Source organism: Cervus elaphus, chromosome 30 (genome assembly GCF_910594005.1).
Source record: "Cervus elaphus chromosome 30, mCerEla1.1, whole genome shotgun sequence".
Lineage (NCBI taxonomy): Eukaryota > Metazoa > Chordata > Mammalia > Artiodactyla > Cervidae > Cervus > Cervus elaphus.
This window is the reverse complement of record NC_057844.1, coordinates 3,548,410-3,569,959: the sequence shown is the minus strand read 5'-3', so window position 1 is coordinate 3,569,959 and position 21,550 is coordinate 3,548,410. Positions and strand designations below refer to the sequence as shown.

The following is a 21,550-nucleotide window of genomic DNA, read 5'->3' as shown; positions in this document are numbered from 1 at the left end:
CTATTCTTACATATACTACATTGTTTCTCAGTCTGATAAACTTTGTATCACATTAATATAAACTCATATTTTTCCTTATCGTTGCATAAATAATGACTATCAAGACATTTCAAATGTTTTTTTTTTTTTTTTGCTGGATTGCAGGTAACAAAATTTGAATGAATCCAATAATGAATCTCTGAAGATGTGGTTTTAATTTTGATTTGAGTTAAATTTAAATATTGTGATGTATCAACTACCTTATAGAGATATTTAACGTGTTGTCCATTGATGATCATATTACATCATTTTTCTGTTTTTCAGGTTCTGTTTCTTTATATTTTCATATGATTCAAATAAATTTCTCAGTCTTATTTAAATGTATATCTGAAATGTTTTCTTATTGTAGTCATTGTAAGACACTTTAAGACTATTACTAGTTACCCTAATAATAATCAAGTGTTGGCTTCTGCTTTTATTAGGTTTTTTAGAAAACTATAAAGATATTATATAACCAGAAGCATAATTTGATATTGTACAAATAACAACCATGAGGTGCTTTTCAATCATGAATTTGTATCTTTCTAAACCAGTGTTCTAATGTTTCCACAGTGGTTTTGATAAAACAGAAATGAGATCAGATTTCATTACACAAAGAAATATTCAAATAAGTCAGACAAAATAAGAACTAGGACTACAAAAGTTTTATACATGGTTGATAAGGTGTAGCATGGCGCAGTGTATGCATGCTCAGTCATGTCTGTCTCTTTGTAACCCCATGAACTGTGGCCTGCCAGGCTCCTCTGTCCATGGGATTTCCCAGGCAAGAAATACTGGAGTGGGTTGCCGTTTCCTCCTCCAGGGGGTCCTCCCGACCCAGGGGTTTTCCCTGCCTCTCCTGCACTGGCAAGCTGATTCTTTGCCACTTGTGTCATCTGGGAAGCCCCCAAGATACAGCATACTATGCAATTAATATAGATAATAAATCAGTAATTAGACTTTTAATCCAGTATTAAAATTTGTATTATTTGTTTACATTCTTCGATTATAGAATATAGAATATTATTCCTGTTACTGGATCATGGGTGTAATGTAACTGATTCCTAAATAGGTTTGGTGCCTTGCTAAAGAAAGCCTTGACATGTAGCTGGACTTGTAACATGTGTATCATTATATCAGTCAAGTATTTTACTGGAATAATTTTTGACATCTCATCTCCATAATACTTGTATTATTTTCTATATTGCTGTCTACTTAAGTTTATTCTAATGATTTTCCTTGAAGATATAAAAATTATAATCATATAATTTTTTTAATTCCCTCACCTGGACTTGTGGAAAGAGGAGGTTATGACTAGTAGATGTTTAGAAAGAATTAGTTAGCATTTCACTTTTTTCCTGTTAAACATAATTAGGAAACTTAAGTACTTCAGTTTTACTAGATGTTTTTAGTCATAACTTAGACTTTAAAGCTTTTTAAAATTCTGTTTATTTATATTTATTTTGTCTTTTTCTTATCTGAAGACCAAGACATTTGGAGGCGGCGGTGGTGGTGCTAGAAGTAATCTCAACATGAGTGCTGCTGGTAACCGAAATAGGGAAATTTTACAGAAAGAAAAGGCAAACAAATCAGAGGGAAAACATGAAGGTGTCTATAGAGAACTGGTAAGACTGAAGAACCAACCACAAAGTTTGCATCTTTTTTTCTTCAATAGTGTTGTTTTTAAATTCTCAGAACCACCACTAACTTTTTGAGTATATTATAGACAGTGTCACAAGTCTAAGAAGACTTTCATTAAGGATTCCATTTAATTCATGGAAAATTTGGATTATTTGAAAAATAATTTACTTAAGTAAAATTTACTTAACTTTCTAATGTGTGAATGATGTCTTTTGGAGTGGACTGATAAAAAGTCATCAAATTACACAAAAAACATTCAATGGAAATTATTTTCTAAAAGATGATGCATCAAAAACATAGTTATCTGTCCTTTCGTCTCCTTTCCCACATCTTTTCTCAGATTTTGTCTGAAGTCATTTTGTTTTGTTATTTGTGGAAAATATTGAAACAGTAGATGTATATTATAGACTCAATTGCAAAATATTACTAGATTTTTAAGATAAATGGGAAGTCAGATGTTGCTGGGTATGCCACAGTGTCTTCAGATATAAGGGAACTGACAGGAATTCATTTTCCTCTACCTTTCGAGCTTGAATGACTTTGGGTGATTTTGTCTAGAGAGTTCTAAGATTAGCTTAAATAAGAGGGTTTGTCATCTCATACAACAAGAAATCTGGAGCTGGATGGTTGTAAAGATTGGCAAATTAAGCAATATAACAATGTTGGAACTCTGGTACGCATCGCTCTAGTTTCTTGGCTTTCTTCTCTGGGTTATAGGGTTCTCTGTGTGTTAATCTTCATGAAGAAAGTTCAAAGGCAGGAATGAAAGGGGACATTTCTCTGTGTGTGGGTGTTTTATCAGATAAGAAAATAATTTTGGAAATCTCTGGTAAATTCCATCTATGATTCATTGACTAGAACTAGGTTATGTGTCCATTCCTAAATCAATCACTAGCTAAGGAGAATGGGTTTATAACAGAGGTAGACTATTGCTTCCTTGAATACATGACCATCTCATTGTAAAAAAAAGTCAGTTTTCAGGTTCGAGTGGATATAGCAAGTTGAAAAAGACACTGTCTCTTACTCAAGAAGTGCTTTAACTTAAGTGCATTGAGAACCGTTTTCTGGGAATGTCTTGCCATAGAACACTAAAGACCAACAGTTTGGGATTGTTTTGAGGATTAAAAGCATAAGAAGGGAGTGATATCACAAAGATGGCAAAATGGAAAGTTCCAGGAATTGTCTCCTCCACCAAAACAGCTATTAAGCTGACAAACGTCTGAAACAACTATTTTACAACTTTGGAGTCAAGTCAAACTCTTGCAGCATACAGAGTGGTGATGGATGAAGAAAGAGGCTGGTCACTGGCTGATTACGGAGATAATGGAACAAAGACTCCAGTGATCACAGATCACAAAGAATATAATCCTTACCAAAAAGGTTTGGAACAGTTACTAAACAAACTTAAAACTGCAGTCTTCATCAAGTAACACCACCAATCTCTGAGGAGGAGGGAGAATTTGATTTCCAAAATTGCCACCAGTACAGTATTCAGAATTTTCAGTTCTCAGCAGAAAATTATAGAGCATACCAAAAAACAGAAAGTATGACCCATTCATAGGGAAAAGAAAGAAATTGAAAGAAACTATCCCTGAAGAAACCCAGGCATTGAACTTATTAAAAAAAAAGACCTTAAATTAACTGTCTTAGAAATACAGGTCTGAAGGGAACCATTGGCAAAGAGCTAAAAGAAATCAAGAGAACAATATATGGACGATATATAAGGATATATCAATAAAGGTAAATTATAAAAAAAGAAAATAGGATTTCTTGAACTAGAAAGTACAGTAGTGGAAATAAAAATTTTTCTTAGGTTCAGCATCAGACAAGAGCAAGCAGAAGAAAGAATTACTGAGCTTTAATAGAGGGCAATTGAAATTACCCAGTCTAAGATGAGAAAGAGGGAAGAATGAAGAAAAATAGAGCCTACGGGATCAATGAGGCACCATGAAATATACCAGTATATACATTACAGGAGTCTCAGTTGAAAAGAAAAAGGGATAGAAAAAATATTTGAAGAACTAATGCCCCCCCCCCTCATTACCAAATTTGATGACATCTACAAATCTGAGAAGCTCAATGGTCTCCTATAGGCTAAATGCAGAGACACACCAAGACACATAATCTAGTTGTTGAAAGGTAGAGACAGGATATCTTGAAAGCGATGAGAGAGAAGTAACTCATCAAATAGAAGGGATCCTCAATAAATGGCCAATTTTTCATTAAAAACTATGAAGGCAAGGAAGCAGTGGGGTGAGACATTGAATGTACTGAAAGGAATACTCTTCATCTATAATTCTATTCATAAAAACTGTCATTTAAGAATGAAGGAGACTAATCAAAAGGACAGTTTGAAATTCTGATGACCAGGTACCTAGTGCTTTTGCCTGTTGTATGGTTTTCAGTTCTTTATTTTCAGCAACTGAAAAAAAGACTTGATTGGGATGTCAGTGGATAGTTTCTTTAAAATATTTTTGACAATAAATGATTTTATAGGTTGAATTGTGTCCCATCCATCATCCCAACCCAACCTACCACCTAACAAGATAGATTGAAGTCTTGAGCACCAGTACCTTAAAATGTGACTGCTTTTCTTTGTAAATAGAATCTTTACAGAGATACCAAGTTAAAAAGAGGTCGTTAGGATGGGCCCTAAGCCAAGATGACACTAGTTTAACCTGTAAAGAGGGGAGATTTAGACACAGAGAAAAGTTGACATGAAGATGCACAGTGAGAAGATGGCTGTGTGACTGGAATGATGCATCTATAAACTAATGAAAGCCAAAGATTGCCAGTAAACAACACAGACTAGAAGAGGCAAGGAAGGTTTTTTCCTAAAGCTGTCAGAGCATGGACCTGCCAGCACTTTGAATGAGAATTTGGTTAACTGCAATTCAGGTTAACAAGAAAGGTAGAATAAGTTATACCAAGGTTGGATATGAATTGATTCTTAAGAGTGTTTTTTGGTTAAATTCTATATAAGAGACAGTATTCTTAATTAGATATTTACTTGTGAAATAATTGGGAGAGGGAAAGCCTTTGGAAGGATTTTTTTTTCACATTTAGATAAGTTTTGAATAAGAAGGGTGGATTATAGTTTTAATGTCCAGGCCTTTTTACATTTACTTTAGGATATCTACAGCAGGGATGTAAAATTTCTCTTATATGTAACTCTGACCTATTAATAGCTATTACTATGTTTAAAAAGGATTTTGTGTTTTGAATTCACAAAATCAGAGTTTTTAAAGAAGTCAGAGTTTTAAAAACAGGTTTTTTGTTTTTTTTTTTTTTTTAAAGTCCTGTGCTTTTATCAATGCCTACGTGGGTATGAGTGTAGATGTCAGCAACATGCATGCTGTCTTAAATACTATCTTAAAGCCTATCCATCTCAACTCATAAAAGTACAAAAGTTAGTTGTGTATTTCTCAGCTGGTTATGGTTTGATAAATGTCTTCATGGGATATGTTTATGTTACTTAAACAGTCCTTTAATTCTACTCAGGTCCAGATTTTTCAAGATATGGGATTCTGACACTTGTAAAGTAGATTTTTTAAATTTGAGGTGTAGGCTGTCAAAGCTTCATAGATAGTATTGCTTATAAATATAAAGCAGAATATTGAAACAATAGAGAGTAGGAAAAAAAACCAAGCTACTGAGATGGTACCATTTTGTTAGCTTCTTTTTATACTTTGTATTTTTTGAGAGGTGCTATATAAACTGTATTTCCTTAGGACAGAGAAGTATTAACCATGACAATTTTTCATTAGGTAGTTTTCACTGCCTGTTTTTTTTTAAAAGCTTTATAGTGACATATCATAAAGTTTCTTTTTTTGTTTGTTTGTTTTGCATTTGTAATGGTTCAAAGAAAGTACTCAAGGCACAGCCTTGCATATCACAGATCTTTTCTTGACTATTGGTATGAAAAAACAGCAAGCAAATAATATATTAATATCACATTTTCCCATAAACATCAGATGTAATTTTTGGTTAAAAAACAGTATATATTTAAGAACTTATACTTTGCTTGTTTATTGGCTGTTGGCATAACTTTACTTTGTTGCTTATAGGTGGATGAGAAGGCTCTGAGACATATAACAGAAATGGGCTTTAGTAAAGAAGCATCAAGGCAAGCTCTCATGGATAATGGCAACAACTTAGAAGCAGCACTGAATGTACTTCTTAACAGCAATAAACAGAAACCTGTTACAGGTCCACCTTTGAGAGGTATAATTCTTTAATCAATATGCCAGACAATATTGTTTGCTTTTCAGAGAAATGTATGTTGTTGACAAAAACTGGGTTTTGTTGCTGTGAAGTCTGTAACTTCATTTAGCTTTATGGTAAGTGGAGGTAGCAACCGTTTTGGAACCAGAGACATATAGGTTATTCTTAGTCTCATAGTCTTCATCTTTATATAAAATAAAGTAGGTCTAATAAAACAAGGTCTTGAGTAATAAAATATAAAATAACTGGCTCTACTTAATCTATTTCTACCACTAGGCCACTTTTATAACTGACTAAATAGTCTACAAACATTTAATAATTAACAGGAACATGACTTTTATTTAGTGTTATTTTTAAATTACTGTATGGTCAAGCATATCATGTGATTTTTCAAGTCCTAACCATATCTTCTTTTAAAAAAATAAGTATTTGCTGTATAGCAGAGATTACCACAACATTGTAAAGCAACTGTATTTCAACTAAAAAAAGTGGTTAAAGAAAAATCATAAAAATGATTTATTTCCTTCAAACACAATTTACATGAACAAATTTCCAGATAGGCCATTTAGAAGATTAAAGGTGCTAGTTAGTATAGTCATTTAAAAACATTTTTGCTATAAAGGATATAGGTCATACAGAAAAATATGAAAAGAAATACGTGTATGAGGTTTTACTTAAGATGTCTGCTGATCATATTTCAGTGTATATTCCCCTTTTGTTTTGCATGTATACTGTATGTGTCTTATTTCACGTCTTCAGGTAAAGGGAAAGGCCGGGGCCGAATACGACCTGAAGATGAAGAAGAGCTAGGAAATGCAAGGCCATCAGCGCCAAGCACGTTATTCGACTTCTTGGAGTCTAAAATGGGGACTTTGAGTGTGGAAGGTAGGCTAAACTTAAAGTAGATTTCTGTTTAAAGCACCAAACTTTGTTTGGAATTATATAAAAAAAGTATAATATACTGACAATATAAACATATATTCTGAGTTTTGTAAATTTATTTAATCACAAACTTCCTGTTTGACAAAAGCACAGAATAAAATTTTAATTGTTGCATTCTGATATCATTGAAGCTTATTTTGCCCTTTATCTGTATGGTGGACAATATCATCAAATTCTTTATCCCAGTTTACTAACTGACAAGATTAGCTATGAAAACAGATTGTTATTTTGGATAAATTATTAATATCATTATTATGTAATTTCATATGACTTTTTTGATTCTGAAATTAGCCTCTTTTTTCTCTACATATTAACACACTGTATGAAAATGTGTGATTGGGGTTAGGATTAAATGAGCACAGTGAGTGAGTATGTTCTCACATTGTGGTATATTTCTTAGTATGATGTATTTTAGTGATTAACATAATACTGGAAGAGATATAATTATGTTAAATGTTTATTTTTAAGCATGGAATATGATAAAGATTTACTAGAATTAAAAGATTTTAATATATGATCCCAAAGATTTAGAGAAATTATTTTTAGGGTTAATTTTCTCTTTCAGATATATTTTGAATTAAATTTAAGCTCAAAGATAAAATGCTTTTATAATAAATTTTTAATGTACAAATTTCATGAAAATGGAATTTCTCATTAGGGTGCAAAGAAAAGATAATGCATTGTCTGAAAAACAAATGTTGGATGTAGAATGTAGATGATTTGTAAGTAGACACATGTAAGATCAGTATTTCCTTTTTTCTTTTTGCTTCCTTTTTAAAGCATGATGAATTCATTTTCTAATGCTATTTCACAAAATACCAAAAGTTTAATAGCTTAAAACATTGCAAATATGTTATCTCATAGTTTCTATGGTTCAGGAGTCTAAGTGTAGCTTAGTTGAAATCTCTGATCAAGGTCTCACATACTGAAATCAAGATTTTAGCTGAGCCTGTGATCTTCTCTGAGGTTTGCGGTCCTCTTACAGGCTCATGGTAGTTAGCAAAATTCACTTACTTGTGGATATAGGATTGACATATATTGCTTTCTCATTTAATACTGCTTTTTCATTTAATATTTCCTGGATAGTGCTTTCAGCTCCTAGAGATCCTCAGGTCCTTGCCACTTGACCCCATCTCTAGCAGTTCACATGTTTGTGTCTACAAGGTTAGCAGGAGAGCCTCTGTTGCTTCTTAAAATCTCTCTGACTTATAGATATTTTTGTCCCAAATTCCCTTTATACTATCCCAATCAGAGCTTCTTTGATTTCCTTTTATCCTTCTGTTTCCCTACATTTTGGGCTTTCCTTGTAGCTCAGTCGGTAAATAATCTGCCTGCAGTGCAGGAGATCCAGGTTTGATCCCTGGGTTGGTAAGATCCCCTGGAGAAGGAAATGGCAATCCACTCCAGTACCCTTGCCTGGAAAATCTCATGGACAGAGGAGCCTGGTGGGCTGCAGTCCATGGGGTCGCGGAGTCGGACACGACTGAGTGACTAACACTTCCCTACATTTATTTGCTTCTGACTCCTAGAGTCTCTTCTAACTCATAATGAAGTTGAGACTGAGAATAGTAATTCAACTGTGATCTGTGTGTCTGTTATCCTTCAGTTCTCACAGAATACATCCTATACCAACAAAATTTAGTAATGTAAGCATTCCACTTGGGAAAAGGTATTGAAGTTAATTAAGATACTTGACATGAATAATACACTGAAAACTGAGCATCAGTGTTAGACTTATTTCTGAGGGGACAGATATTTATGAACATATGTTAATATTGGATATTGTTATAGTGGACTGTTTTGTATTTGCTTTGTTGTTATTAACATGTTACAGAGGAATGTGGAATGTGAGAAAGAAATGGACATTATAATGGTATTTCATACCCTTGATTTTCACAATGAATATAACCTATAACCTTTATAAATCCCCAAATTCAAAAATTAGGTATTTCCAATATTTGTACAGATTCTTAAATTTTATCAAAATTCACATTTTCCGTTGATCATCCTAATGCTGGAAATTACCCCCTCCAACTTACATTAGAGTTGTCTGTCCTACTTGATAACCACTATTCTCAGCGAAGCAAATTTTTATTCTTTCCTAGAATATTGTATGGAGAGGCCAGCAAACCAAGATGAGAGATGGGCAGAGGCTTCCTAGAGTGGGTGGCATATAGACAGGTTAAAGAGGGAGTATTGAGGGAAGGATATCCTAAATGTAGGGAACGCTGAATGGTCAGGCTTGGCAGCATCAAGAACGTTGGTTCCTATGATTCGGAGGTTATGGGAGAGGTGGAAACAGAAGGCTACAGATAGAAGTGGTAGGCTGCAGACAGACCAGGAGGACTTTGTCCTAAAAGATTTTTGTTTGTTTGTTTGTTTTTTAAGTTTATTTATTTTTAATTGGAGGATAATTGCTTTATAATATTCTATTGGTTTCCACCATATCAAATCCCTTACAGTTATACAGTGGAAGTGACAAATAGATTCAAAGGATTAGATCTGGTAGAGTGCCTGAAGAACTATGGATGGAGGTTCATGACATTGTACAGGAGGCAGTGATCAAGAAAACCCCAATAAAAAGAAATGCAAAAAGGCAAAATGATTGTCTGAGGAGGCCTTAAAAATAGCTGAGAAAAGAAGAGAAGCTAAAGGCAAGGGAGAAAAGGAAAGATATACCCATTTGAATATAGAATTCCAAAGAATAGCAAGGAGAGATAAGAAAACATTTCTCAGTGATCAATGCAAAAAAATAGAGGAAAAGCAATAGAATGGGAAAGACTAGAGATCTCTTCAAAAAAATTAGAGATACCAAAGGAACATTTCATGCAAAGATGGGCACAATAAAGGACAGAAATGGTATGGACCTAACAGAAGCACAAGATATTAAGAAGAGGTGGCAAGATTATGGACGAACTATACAAAAAAGATCTTCATGACCCAGATAACCACAATGGTGTGATCACCCATCTAGAGCCAGACATTATGGAATGTGAAGTCAAGTGGGCCTTTGTTCATCACTGTGAACAAAGCTAGTGGAGGTGATGGAATTCCATTTGAGCTATTTCAAATCCTAAAAGATAATGCTGTGAAAGTGCTGCACTCAATATGCCAGCAAATTTGGAAAACTCAGCAGTGGCCACAGGACTGGAAAATGTCAGTTTTCATTCCAACCGCAAAGAAAGGCAATGTCAGAAGAATGTTCAAACTGCTACACAATTCCACTCACCTCACATGCTAGTAAAGTAGTGCTCAAAATTCTCCAAGTATGTGAACTGTGAACTTCCAGATGTTCAAGCTGGATATGGAAAAGGCAGAGGAACCAGAGATCAAATTGTCAACATCAGTTGGATCATCAAAAAAGCAAGAGAGTTTCAGAAAAACATCTACTTCTGCTTTATTGACTATGCCAAAACCTTTGACTATGTGGAGCACACAAACTGTGAAAAGTTCTTAAAGAGTTGGAAATACCAGACCACCTGACCTGCCTCCTGAGAAATCTGTATGCAGGTCAGATATTGAACAACAGTTAGAACTGGACATGGAACAATAGACTGGTTCCAAATAGGGAAAGGAGTATGTCAAGGCTATATATTGTCACCCTGCTTATTTAACTTATATGCAGAGTACATCATGAGAAACACTGTACTGGATGAGGCACAAACTGACATCAAGATTGCCAGGAGAAATATCAATAACCTCAGATATGCAGATGACACCACACTTATGGCAGAAAGTGAAGAAGAACTGAAGAGTCTCTTGATGAAAGTGAAAGAGGAGAGTGAAAAAGTTGGCTTAAAGCTCAACATTCAGAAAACTAAGATCATGGCATCCAGTCCTATCACTTGATGGCACATAGATGGGGGAACAATGGAAACTGTGACTGACTTTATTTTTTGGGCTCCAAAATCACTGTAGATGGTGATTGCAGACACGAAATTGAAAGACACTTGTTCCTCAGAAGAAAAGCTATGACCAACCTAGACAGCATATTAAAAGCAGAAACATTACTTTGTCAGCAAAGGTCCCTCTACTCAAGGCTATGATTTTTCCAGTAGTCGTGGATGGATGTGAGAGTTGGGCTATGAAGAAAGCTGAGCACTGAAGAATTGATGCTTTTGAACTTTGGTATTGGAGAAGACTCTTGAGAATCCCTTGAACTTCAAGGAGATCAAACCAGTCAATCTCAAAAGATATCAGTCCTGAATATTCACAGAAGGACTGATGCTGAAGTTGAAGCTCCAATACTTGGCCACCTCATGTGAACAGCTGACTCACTGGAAAAGACCCTGATGCTGGTAAAGATTGAAGGCGGGAGGAAAAGGGGAAGACAGAGAATGAGATAGTTGGATGGCGTCACCGGCTTGATGAACATGAGTTTGAGTAAGCTCCGTGAGTTGGGGATGGACAGGGAGACCTGACATGCTGTAGTCCATGGGGTTGCAAAGAGCCAGACATGACTGAGTGATTGAACTGAACTTCCACCTTATATCAACATGAATCAGCCATAGGTAGATATATGTCCCCTTCCTCTTGAACCTCCCTTGTTTTCCTCCCCATCTCTCTAGGTTGTCACAGAGCACTGGGTTTAAGCTTCCTGCATCATACAGCAAATTCCCACTGGCTATCTATTTTACATATGATAATGTATATGTTTCTATGCTACTCTCTTAGTTCATCCCAAGCCCACCTTCCTCACTGTGTCCATCAGTCTTTCTCTATATCTGTGTCTCCATTGGTGCCCTGCAGATAGGTTCATTGGTACCATCTTTCTAGTTTTCATGTATATGCATTAATATACAATATTTGTTTTTCTCTTTATGACTTTGGTACTGATGCTGTAAAGAACAGTATTGCACAGGAATCTGAAATCTTAGGTCCATGAATTAAGGTAAATTGGAAGTGGTCAAATAGGAGATGGCAATAGTGAACATTAACATTTTAGGCATCGGCGAACTAAAATGGACTGGAATGGGTGAATTTAACTCAGATGACCGTTATATCCACTACTGTGGGCAAGAATCCCTAAAAAGAAATGGAGTAGCCTTCATAGTCAACACAAGAGGCCAAAATGCAGTACTTGGGTGCAATCTCAAAAACAACAGAATGATCTCAATTTTTTTTGGATGCAAACCTTTCAGTATCACAGTAATCGAAATCTGTGCCCCAACACTAATGCCAAAGAAACTAAAGTTGAACGGTTCTATGAAGACCCACAAGACCTTCTAGAATTGACACCAAAAAAAGATGTCCTTTTCATTATGGGGAGTAGAATGCAAATAGAGAGTCAAGAGATACCTGGAGTAACAGGTGAGTTTGGCCTTGGAGTACAAAATGAAACAGGGCAAAGCCTAACAAGAGTTTTGCCAAGAGAACACACTGGTCATAGCAGACACCCTCTTCCAACAACCCAAGAGATCACTCTACACATGGACATTACCAGATGGTCACTAGCAAAATCAGATTGATTATGTTCTTTGTAGCGAAAGATTGAGAAGCTCTATACAGTCAGCAAAAACAAGACCAGGAACTTGGATCATGAAGAACTCATTACAAAACTAACTGGAGCCCATTATACAGAGTGAAGTAAGCCAGAAAGATAAAGAACATTACAGCATACTAACACATATTATGGAATTTAGAAAGATGGTAACGACAACCCTATATGCAAAACAGAAAAAGAGACACAGAAGTACAGAACAGACTTTTGAACTCTGTGGGAGAAGGTGAGGGTGGGATGTTTCGAAAGAACAGCATGTATATTATCTATGGTGAAACAGGTCACCAGCCCAAGGTGGGATGCATGAGACAAGTGCTCGAACCTGGTGCACTGGGAAGACCCAGAGGAATCGGGTGGAGAGGGAGGTGGGAGGGGGGATCGGGATGGGGAATACGTGTAAATCTATTGCTGATTCATGTCAATGTATGACAAAACCCACTGAAAAAATAAATAAATTAATTAAAAAAAAAAAAAGAAAGTACATCTAGAATTTCAGAAACTGAAAAAAAAAAAAAAAAAACTAAGACTTAAATTGAAGACTTTGGGAAAACCACTCGGCTATTCAGGAATAGATCATATCCTTTATGATTATACAGTGGAAGTGACAAATTCAAGGGATTAGATCTAAGAGAGTGCCTAAAGAGCCATGGATGGAGGAAAACATTGTGCAGGAGGCGGTGACCAAGACCAACCACAAGATTTCACAAAGAGGCAAACTGATTGTTGAGTAGGCCTTACAAATAGCTGAGAAATGAGGAGAAGCAAAAGGCAAGGGAGCAAAGGAAAGATGTAACCATCTGAATAGTAAGGAGAAATAAGAAAGCCTTCTTAAGTCAGCAATGCAAAGAAATAGAGGAAAACAATAGAATGGAAAGACCAGCGATCTCTTCAAGAAAATTAGAGATATCAAGGGAGATGAAGATACTATGCAGAGACGGGCACAATAAAGGACAGAAATGGTGTGGACCTAACAGCAGCAGAAGAGATTAAGAAGAGGTGGCAAGAATGTAGAGAAAAGCTATATAAAACTGTACAAAAAAGTCTGAATGACCTGGATAACCATGATGGTGTGATCACTCACTTAGAGCCAGACATCCTGGAGTGTGAAGTCACGTAGGCTGTAGGAAGCATCACTATGAACAAAACTGGTGGAGGTGATAGAATTACAGCTGAGATATTTATTATCCTAAAAGTTGATGCTGTGAAATTGCTGCACTCCAAATTTGGAAATCAGAGATCACAGGACTGGGAAGGGTCAGTTTTCATTCCAATCCCAAAGAAAGTCAATGCCAAGAATGTTCGAACTACCTCACAGTTGTTCTCATTTCACATGCTAGCAAGGTAATGCTCAAACTCCTTCAAGCTAGGTTTCAACAATATGTGAACTGAAAAATTCCAGATGTACAAGCTGGATTTAGAAAAGGCAGAGGAACCAGAGATCAAACTGTCAGCAGTTGGATCATAGAAAAACCAATAGAATTTCAGAAAAACATCTGCTTCATTGACTATGCTAATATCTTTGACTATGTGGATCACAACAAACTGGAAAAATCTTAAAAGGTGGTCTGGATGAGAATACCAGACCACCTGATCTGCCTCCTGAGAAACCTGTATCAAGGTCAAGAAGCAACAGTTAGAACCAGACAGGGAACATCAGACTGGTTCCAAATTGGAAAAGGAGTACGTCACCCTGCTTATTTAACTTACATGCAGAGTACATCATAAGAAATGCTGGGCTGGATGAATAACAAACTGGAATCAAGATTGCCGGGAGAAATATCAATAACCTCTGACATGCTGATGACACCACCCTTATGGCAGAAAGTGAAGAAGAACTGAAGAGCCTCTTGATGAAAGTGAAAGAGGAGAGTGAAAAAGCTGGCTTAAAACTCAAAATTCAAAAAGCAAAAATCATGGCATCTGGTCCCATCACTTCATGGAAATAGATGAGGAAACAATGGAAACAGTGAGACACTTTATTTTCTAGGGCTCCAAAATCACTGCAGATGGTGATTGCAGCCATGATATAAAAGACACTTGCTCCTTGGAGGAAAAGCTATGACAGACCTAAACAGCATATTAAAAAACAGAGACATCACTTTGCTGACAAAGTCCAGTCTAGTCAAAGCTATGGTTTTTCCAGTAGTCGTGTACAGATGTGAAGGTTGGACCATAAATAAGACTGAGCGATGAAGAATTGATGCTTTCGAGCTGTGGTGCTGGAGGAGACCCTTGAGAGTCCTTTGGACTGCAAGGAGATGAAACCAGTTAATCTTAAAGAAAATCAACCCTGAATATTCCTTGTAAGGACTGCTGCTGATGCTGCAGCTCCACTACTGAAAGGTTGTTGCTGAGCCACTAAAGATGCCGGGATTCTTGGCCTCCAGAGGAGAGGAATTCAATCTGGGGCCAGAGACGAGGCTTGATCACTCAGAGCTTTTGTGTAATTAAGTTTTATTTAAGTGTAGAAGAGATAGAGAAAGCTTCTGACATAGACTTCCAAAGGGGGCAGAAAGAGTGGTGCCCTGCTAGCCTTTAACAGTATGTTTTATACCTATCAGCAAGCTGCTAATTAGAGAATGGAGATGTTTCAAAACTCAGAGTGGCGTCAGGCCCCTCACCTACAACATGCGTTTTGAGATAACATTGGCATCAGGTGAGTCATCCCGGGTCATAAAACTATTGACATGAATGTTAAAGAAAGGCAGGTTTCCAAGTAAATATATAGTTTCATTAACATAGATTAGGAGAGAAGTTCAGTTCACTTCAGTCGCTCAGTCTATCTATCTGCCATCATAGCTTTAGGAGAACAATGTGTGAGTAAAAGATACTGGTTTGTTGAGCCCTTATGGGTTCTGAGTCTTAAGCAGAACTGATGTGAAGAAAGAATCTAGGGTAAATACATAGCTCATTAACATAGCTTAAGAAAAACATTTCCATAAGAAAAATGCATTGGTTAGATCAAGGTCTGAGAAAAGTTAAGTTCAAGTGGAACTGGGTGTTGTCATGGCAAGACAGAATTTTAAGAGAAACCTCCTTTTAAATTTGCATGGAGAGGGGAAAGAAATCTGACACTTGTAGCTTGTTTCCTCCTGCCACTTAGAGATAAAAAAATGTCTAACACTCGCAGCCTATTTCCTCCATTTGGAGACCCCTGGCTTTCCTGCCTGTTACCCTCTCACTACTTCAGCCACCTGACGCAAAGAGCCGACTCATTTGAAAAGACCCTGGGAAAGATTGAAGGCAGGAGGAAAAGTGGGCAACAGTGGATGAGTTGTTTGGATGACATCATTGACTCAGTGGACGTGAATTTGAGCAAACTCGGGGAGATGGTGAAGGACAGGGAAGCATGGCTTGCTGCAGTCCATGGGGTCAGAAACAGTCCATCACAGCTGAGTGACTGAACAACAGCGATACAGTATTTGTTTTTCTGACGTCACTCTATACCACACTCTAGTTTCATCTACCTTGCTAGAACTGAATCAAATGTGTTTATTTTTATGGCTGAGTAAAATTCCATCATATGTACCACAACTTCCTTATCCTTTCATCTTTCAATGAACATCTAGGACATGCTTACGTGTCCTAGTTATAAAGCCACTATTTGGAACCATATGAAGATTCCTTAAAAAGCTATTAGTAGGAATAAAACTCTCATGTAACCCAATAATCCTACTACTGAGACAACCATAATTGAAATATACACATGTACCCCAATGTTCATTGCAGTACTATTTCCAGTAGCTAAATGAGTTATTATTTTATCCAACTGCCAGTATAGAGCCGATGAGAGTAACAAGTTTGGTGCTTTCAGAAAAATAATTTGTCCATTGGCAAGGTGGAAAATGGGATTGAGACTGAAGTGAGGCTACAATTGAATGCATTGTAAGAAACTATTCATTTTCAATAGAATTTTGTTTGTATCTGATCTATCGTACAAATAAGTGGTAGGGATACAAAATTTATTAAAATGTCTCATTCAGAAAATTCAGGGAAATAAATGGATTATGTAGCTCTTACCCCAAATAAACTTACTGTTCATTTATGAGACCAAAGAATGCCCAAACTTAAAACGTCATAGGAATACTTATTAATAGGAATATTATTATTTATTTAGTGTAAACTTTTTTATCATTTAGTCTAAATGATGTACTTTTTATCATCTCTTTAGTATAAGCAACACTGAACAAAATACAAAGACTTAGCAGGAGGTATTCTGAATACAATAATCAATATATGATCTGGCATTTTTGTAATCCATAATAACATTATAGTCTTTATTTCAAAGATTTATTTCCAAAATAAGACTAACTAGTTGTTTTGAGTGGCTGAGAAATCCTTGAAACAGACAAACTTGAAAATATGGCTTGGTTTGTTGTTTCATTGTTTTAAATGTTTGACCGGAGAAATGTACCATTTCTGTAGATGCTCTTCTCACCTTAAATTCTTTCTTTGGTGATGTTGACAACATATCAGAGGAGATTGATGATAATGCACATGAGCACAAACACCTGGACAATAAATTGATACATAAATGGACTGAAGATTCTCGTACTTGTAGATGTCTCATTCAGGCATACCTGGAAGATATTTCAGGTTTGGTTCCAGACCACCACAATAAAGTGAATCTCGCAGCAAAACAAGTCGCACGAAATTCTTTGGTTTCTCAACGCATTTAAAAGTTATGCTTATCCTATACTACAGTCTGTTAAGTGTGCCATAGTATTATGTCTGGAAAAGTACATACTTTTATTAAAAATACTTAATTGTTAAAAAATACTAACCATCATATGAGCCTTCAGCAAGTCATAGTATAACATTAAAGATCACGGATCACACATCACTATAACAAATAAGATACTAATGAAAAAGTTCAAAATAGTGCCTGAATTTCCAAAGTGTGACACAGAGAATTTTGTTGTTGTCCAGTCACTCAGTCATGCCCAACTCTTTTCGGCCCTATAGACTGCAACACGCCAGGCTTCCCTGTCCTTCACTATCTCCCAGAGTTTGCTCAAACTCATGTCTGTTGAATTGATGGTGCCATCTAACCTTCTCATCCTCTGTTGCCCACTTCTCTTCCTGCCCTCAGTCTTTCCCAGGGTCTTTTCTAATGAGTCGGCTCTTTGTATCAGGTGGCCAAAGAATTGGAGCTTCAGCTTCAGCTTCAACCTCAGTCCTCCAGTGAATATTCAGGGTTGGTTTCCTTTAGGATGGACTGCGTGGATCTCCTTGCAGTCCAAGGGACTCTCAACAGTCTTCTCCAACACCACAGTTCAAAAGCATCAGTTCTTCAGCACTCAGCCTTCTTTGTGGTCTAACTCTCACAGCCATAAATGACTACCAGGAAAACCATAGCTTTGAGTATACGGATCTTTGTCAACACAGAGAATGGAAGTAAGCAAATGGGAGTAAGCAAATGCTAGTACCAGTAGGCTTGCTCAATGTAGGGTTGCCACAAACCTTCAGTTCTTCTTTAAAAAATGAAAAATCTGCAAAGTGCAGTAAAATGAAGTACGCCTGTATTCTCTTGGCTCTGTCTTCACATAACCCCGTTGCAGTAAAGGTGACAGGATTAATATGTGTGGTCATCCTCAGGTCTCCTTCAGAGATCTTTCTGTTACTCCTTCTCTTGTTAACCCTCATACTGTTGGTATGCTCCTGGAGGAGTTGAGGCTCATAATAAAACAAACAGTTGAAGCAAACTACTGAATTGTTTTTCTTTTTAGTTTATGACTTCATATTTCTTTTTAACTGAAAATAAAGCTCAGAATAAATTTTTACTTTTGTAAAATTGAATCTCCACTTTGGGTTTCCTTCAAAATTTGTCCTTGTTCTATAAATCTTATATTGTAAAATCAACTCTTCATTGATGGGTAACTCTTTATTTAAGAAAAACGTAGAAAGCTTTTCAGGATCGAGTCTCCATAAATTTTATTGGTTAAATGGGAAGAATTATGGGCTTTTAATTTTATTCACATTCATATCATCAGTATCATTATTTGGGTCTGTTACAGACCTAAGTTGATTATAAGTAATCATGATTCAGTGATGTGTATGTTTGTTTGTTTGTTTGTTTTTTAATGTTTGTTTCTAATTTAGTTGAGTCACCAAACCTCTCCTGCGTCCGAGTTTTGTGTCATTTAAGCTCTCTGAGGATTTTGTTTAGTTTGGGCATCCCTGGAAGCCGTGTTTAATTTAATAAGCCCAGGCCTGGACACACTTGTTATGTCATATCAAATTCTGTGTAATATGTTAGGTTTGTTGGGAAAAAATAATACATCCTCTAAGAATGTGTTACTGACAGATTTAATGCAGGTAAGTAACACATTTACTCTCACATTGTATTATATAATTTTCTGTAAAAGAATAAAACTATCATTCTTTTATTCTGATTTTTAAAAACTCCCATCAGATGTACAGATATGCATTGGAGATGATGTGAGTTTGGCTCAAGCCACTAGAATAAAGCAAACATGTCAATAAAGCAAGCCACTTTTTTTTTTTTTTTTAGTTCCTAGGGCATGTAAAAGTTAGGTGTACCTTATACAGTAGTCTATTAAGTATGCAATAACACTGTCTAAAAAACAATGTATATACCTACCTTAATTAAAAATTACCTTATTACTCAAAAGGGCTAAGCATCATCTAGCAATTCAGAGTTGTTTCAGATCTTTAATTTGTAGTAAATGCATATTGGCAAAGTACAAGGAAGCAAAATGCAATAAAATAAGTAGTGCCTGTAGCTGTTCATCACATGTACTTTTCCTAGAGATTTTCCCATATCAACTTTTTTGTTGTGCCTTTTGAGTCAAATGTAATTCTAGCTGACATTATTATCAGTATTATGAAAAAAATGAGGTTAGATTACACTGTTATCTGAGAGTAATCACTAAAGTGTCTGTGATATCTAACAGTTTGATGTCAAGTTGGTAATATTTAGTTGATCAATTTGTGATAGGCTTGTGTTCAGAAAGGCTTTTATATATAGGCTTTTAAATTTTTTTTTTTTGGTTTTTATAGACTAGATATAGTTCCTGGCTAAATTATTAGGCCAGCTCTCAACTTTACAAACCTTAAGTTTATCAATATATTACTTCAGTAATATGTAATTACCATTTAAAACAATGCCCACTAGAAATATGTATTTTAAGTATCAGCTTGGGACAGAAAAAGTAGGTTTTATTCTTTCTGTTATCATGGAAGATATCTATGTTGGCCAGAGATAGAGGGAAGGGATGCCTTAAGATAATAACTTTACTGTTTTAACTTTCTACATCTTAAATAAGACCAAATAAACCTTAATTTTTCTGAATAGGGAACAAGGGACATTGAGAAAAGTGGACAGGGTAACTTTCTTAAATTTATACTCCTCTGTTTCCTTGTTTATGTAGCTTATTTTGCAAGGTAAATATGTGTTACAAGTTTTATTTATTTTTCTCCGTATTTTTTGTCAAGAAGCATAATTATCTGAGTCTCAGTCCTTTAGGCTTACTGGTATAATTTGAAAAGAACACCTCATAGCTAGTGGCATCAACTTCAAGCTTACCTTTCTACTTTCAAGCTTGCCAGCTTGTTACTTTCTTATAAGAGTTACTGAAGGCAGTAAGAAGTAACCAGCACCTTTCATCACCCTTGCATTTTCATACCAAGTTCTCTAAATCATTGGCCTCATTAGTTAGGTGCTCCCAGTTTCAAGACAATAGACTGTAGTTTAACCATTCAGTGAGGAGTGCCAACTTCTTTTAGCGGATGCAACATCTTTCACTACCCTGTACCCTTCCTTTACTAAACGAGTTTTACATTTTAGGTTCTGTCACTCTTTTTCCTGGCACTGATTTCTAAATTGGGGCTTCCTAGGTGACTCAGTGGTAAAGAATCTACCTGCCAATGCAGGAGACGTGGGTTTGATCCCTGGATCAGGAAGAACCACTGGAGAAGAAAATGGCAACCCACTCCAGTATTCTTGCCTGGAAAATTCCATGTACAGAGAAGCCTGGCAGGCTACAGTCCTACAGTCTACGGGGTCGCAAAAGTGTCAGACAACTTAGTGACTAAACAATAATTTCTAAGTTAGTTTGCTTTAAGCTGTGAGCCACAGAGATCCAAACAAGTAAAAAGGTATTATATTGGCTCATTTAACTAGAGTCTTTCTCTGTCTTTAAATTTTGTATTGACAGACTATGTCATGTGGTAGCAAAGAATGGCCCACGAAGCACCAAGTATAGCATATGGCCAACATTTATAAGGGTGTATAAGGGGGCATAATGACATGTATAGATAGACAGGTAAAAAAGCTCATCTTAATTTTGCAAGCACATTTTTTTTTTGAAAAAAATACCTTTCATCATATAATTATTGATTCACCAAGCTCAACTGAGTTCCACTGGTGATTTTGGCATTGGTGTGTGTGAAGCAGCTGGAACAGGAGTACAGAGAGACTTGGATAAAACAGCACTACAGGTGTTGGTGTCAAATCTCCATTCATAATGTGAAAAGGTAATTAAAAAAATATTTCTCAGAAACAGACAAATGGACCTGGAAGATCTGGCAGAAAAAGACCTTCATCTTCTAATGTCTGTATCTGCCACCTTCTTAGGAGAGCTAAGACATCTTAATTGATTCTGGATTATATGTAAAAGGAGGGAGTAGTTCCCATCACTCAAAGCAGAGTTCTGTTACCAAAGTAAGAGGAGAACTAAATAGGTGCTGCAGCAGGTATATACAACTGATTCTACCACTAACTTAACTGACAGCTCTTGTATTTGCTCGTTGTATGTCTTTGGGCAAGTTATATAATCTCTCAAATCTTTATTTCTTTATTGGGAAATGGGAAAACAGTAGCACCGCCTAAGTGTGCAGCTGTTGGGAAGATCGAGTTAGATTATGCATGCTCAGTGCTAAGCACAGCGTTTGGCACACATAGGCCTCCACACAATGGCCGTTCTGCCACACCACTACCACTATCACCATCATTATCATTTTTTAAATTTATTAATTTTTTAATTGAAGGATAATTGCTTTACAGAACTTTGTTGTTTTCTGTCAAACCTCAACACATTATCGTCATTTTGATTAACAGTAGTAGCAACAGCATCCTCCACTCACTGTCTCTTCATATCCTCCCTTATCCTACTTTGGGCCCTCATCAGTTCTCCACTGACTCTTCACAGACTCTTTGCAGAACTTTATCATCTCATCTTCCGTACTGCAAACAGTGATGTT

The 21,550-nt window shown here is 36.2% G+C and overlaps 1 protein-coding gene across 2 annotated transcripts in view; it reads left to right on the top strand.

Annotated features, from left to right (window-relative positions):
• TDRD3 (tudor domain containing 3) overlaps positions 1–21,550 on the top strand; it is a 204,196-nt gene that overhangs the window by 123,796 nt on the left and 58,850 nt on the right. For both annotated transcript variants that reach the window (XM_043892527.1, XM_043892526.1), the window contains 3 exons: positions 1,503–1,643; positions 5,727–5,883; positions 6,643–6,768. In XM_043892527.1, coding sequence (XP_043748462.1) covers positions 1,503–1,643; positions 5,727–5,883; positions 6,643–6,768 — 424 coding nt within the window. The remainder of the gene's footprint in view (positions 1–1,502; positions 1,644–5,726; positions 5,884–6,642; positions 6,769–21,550) is intronic.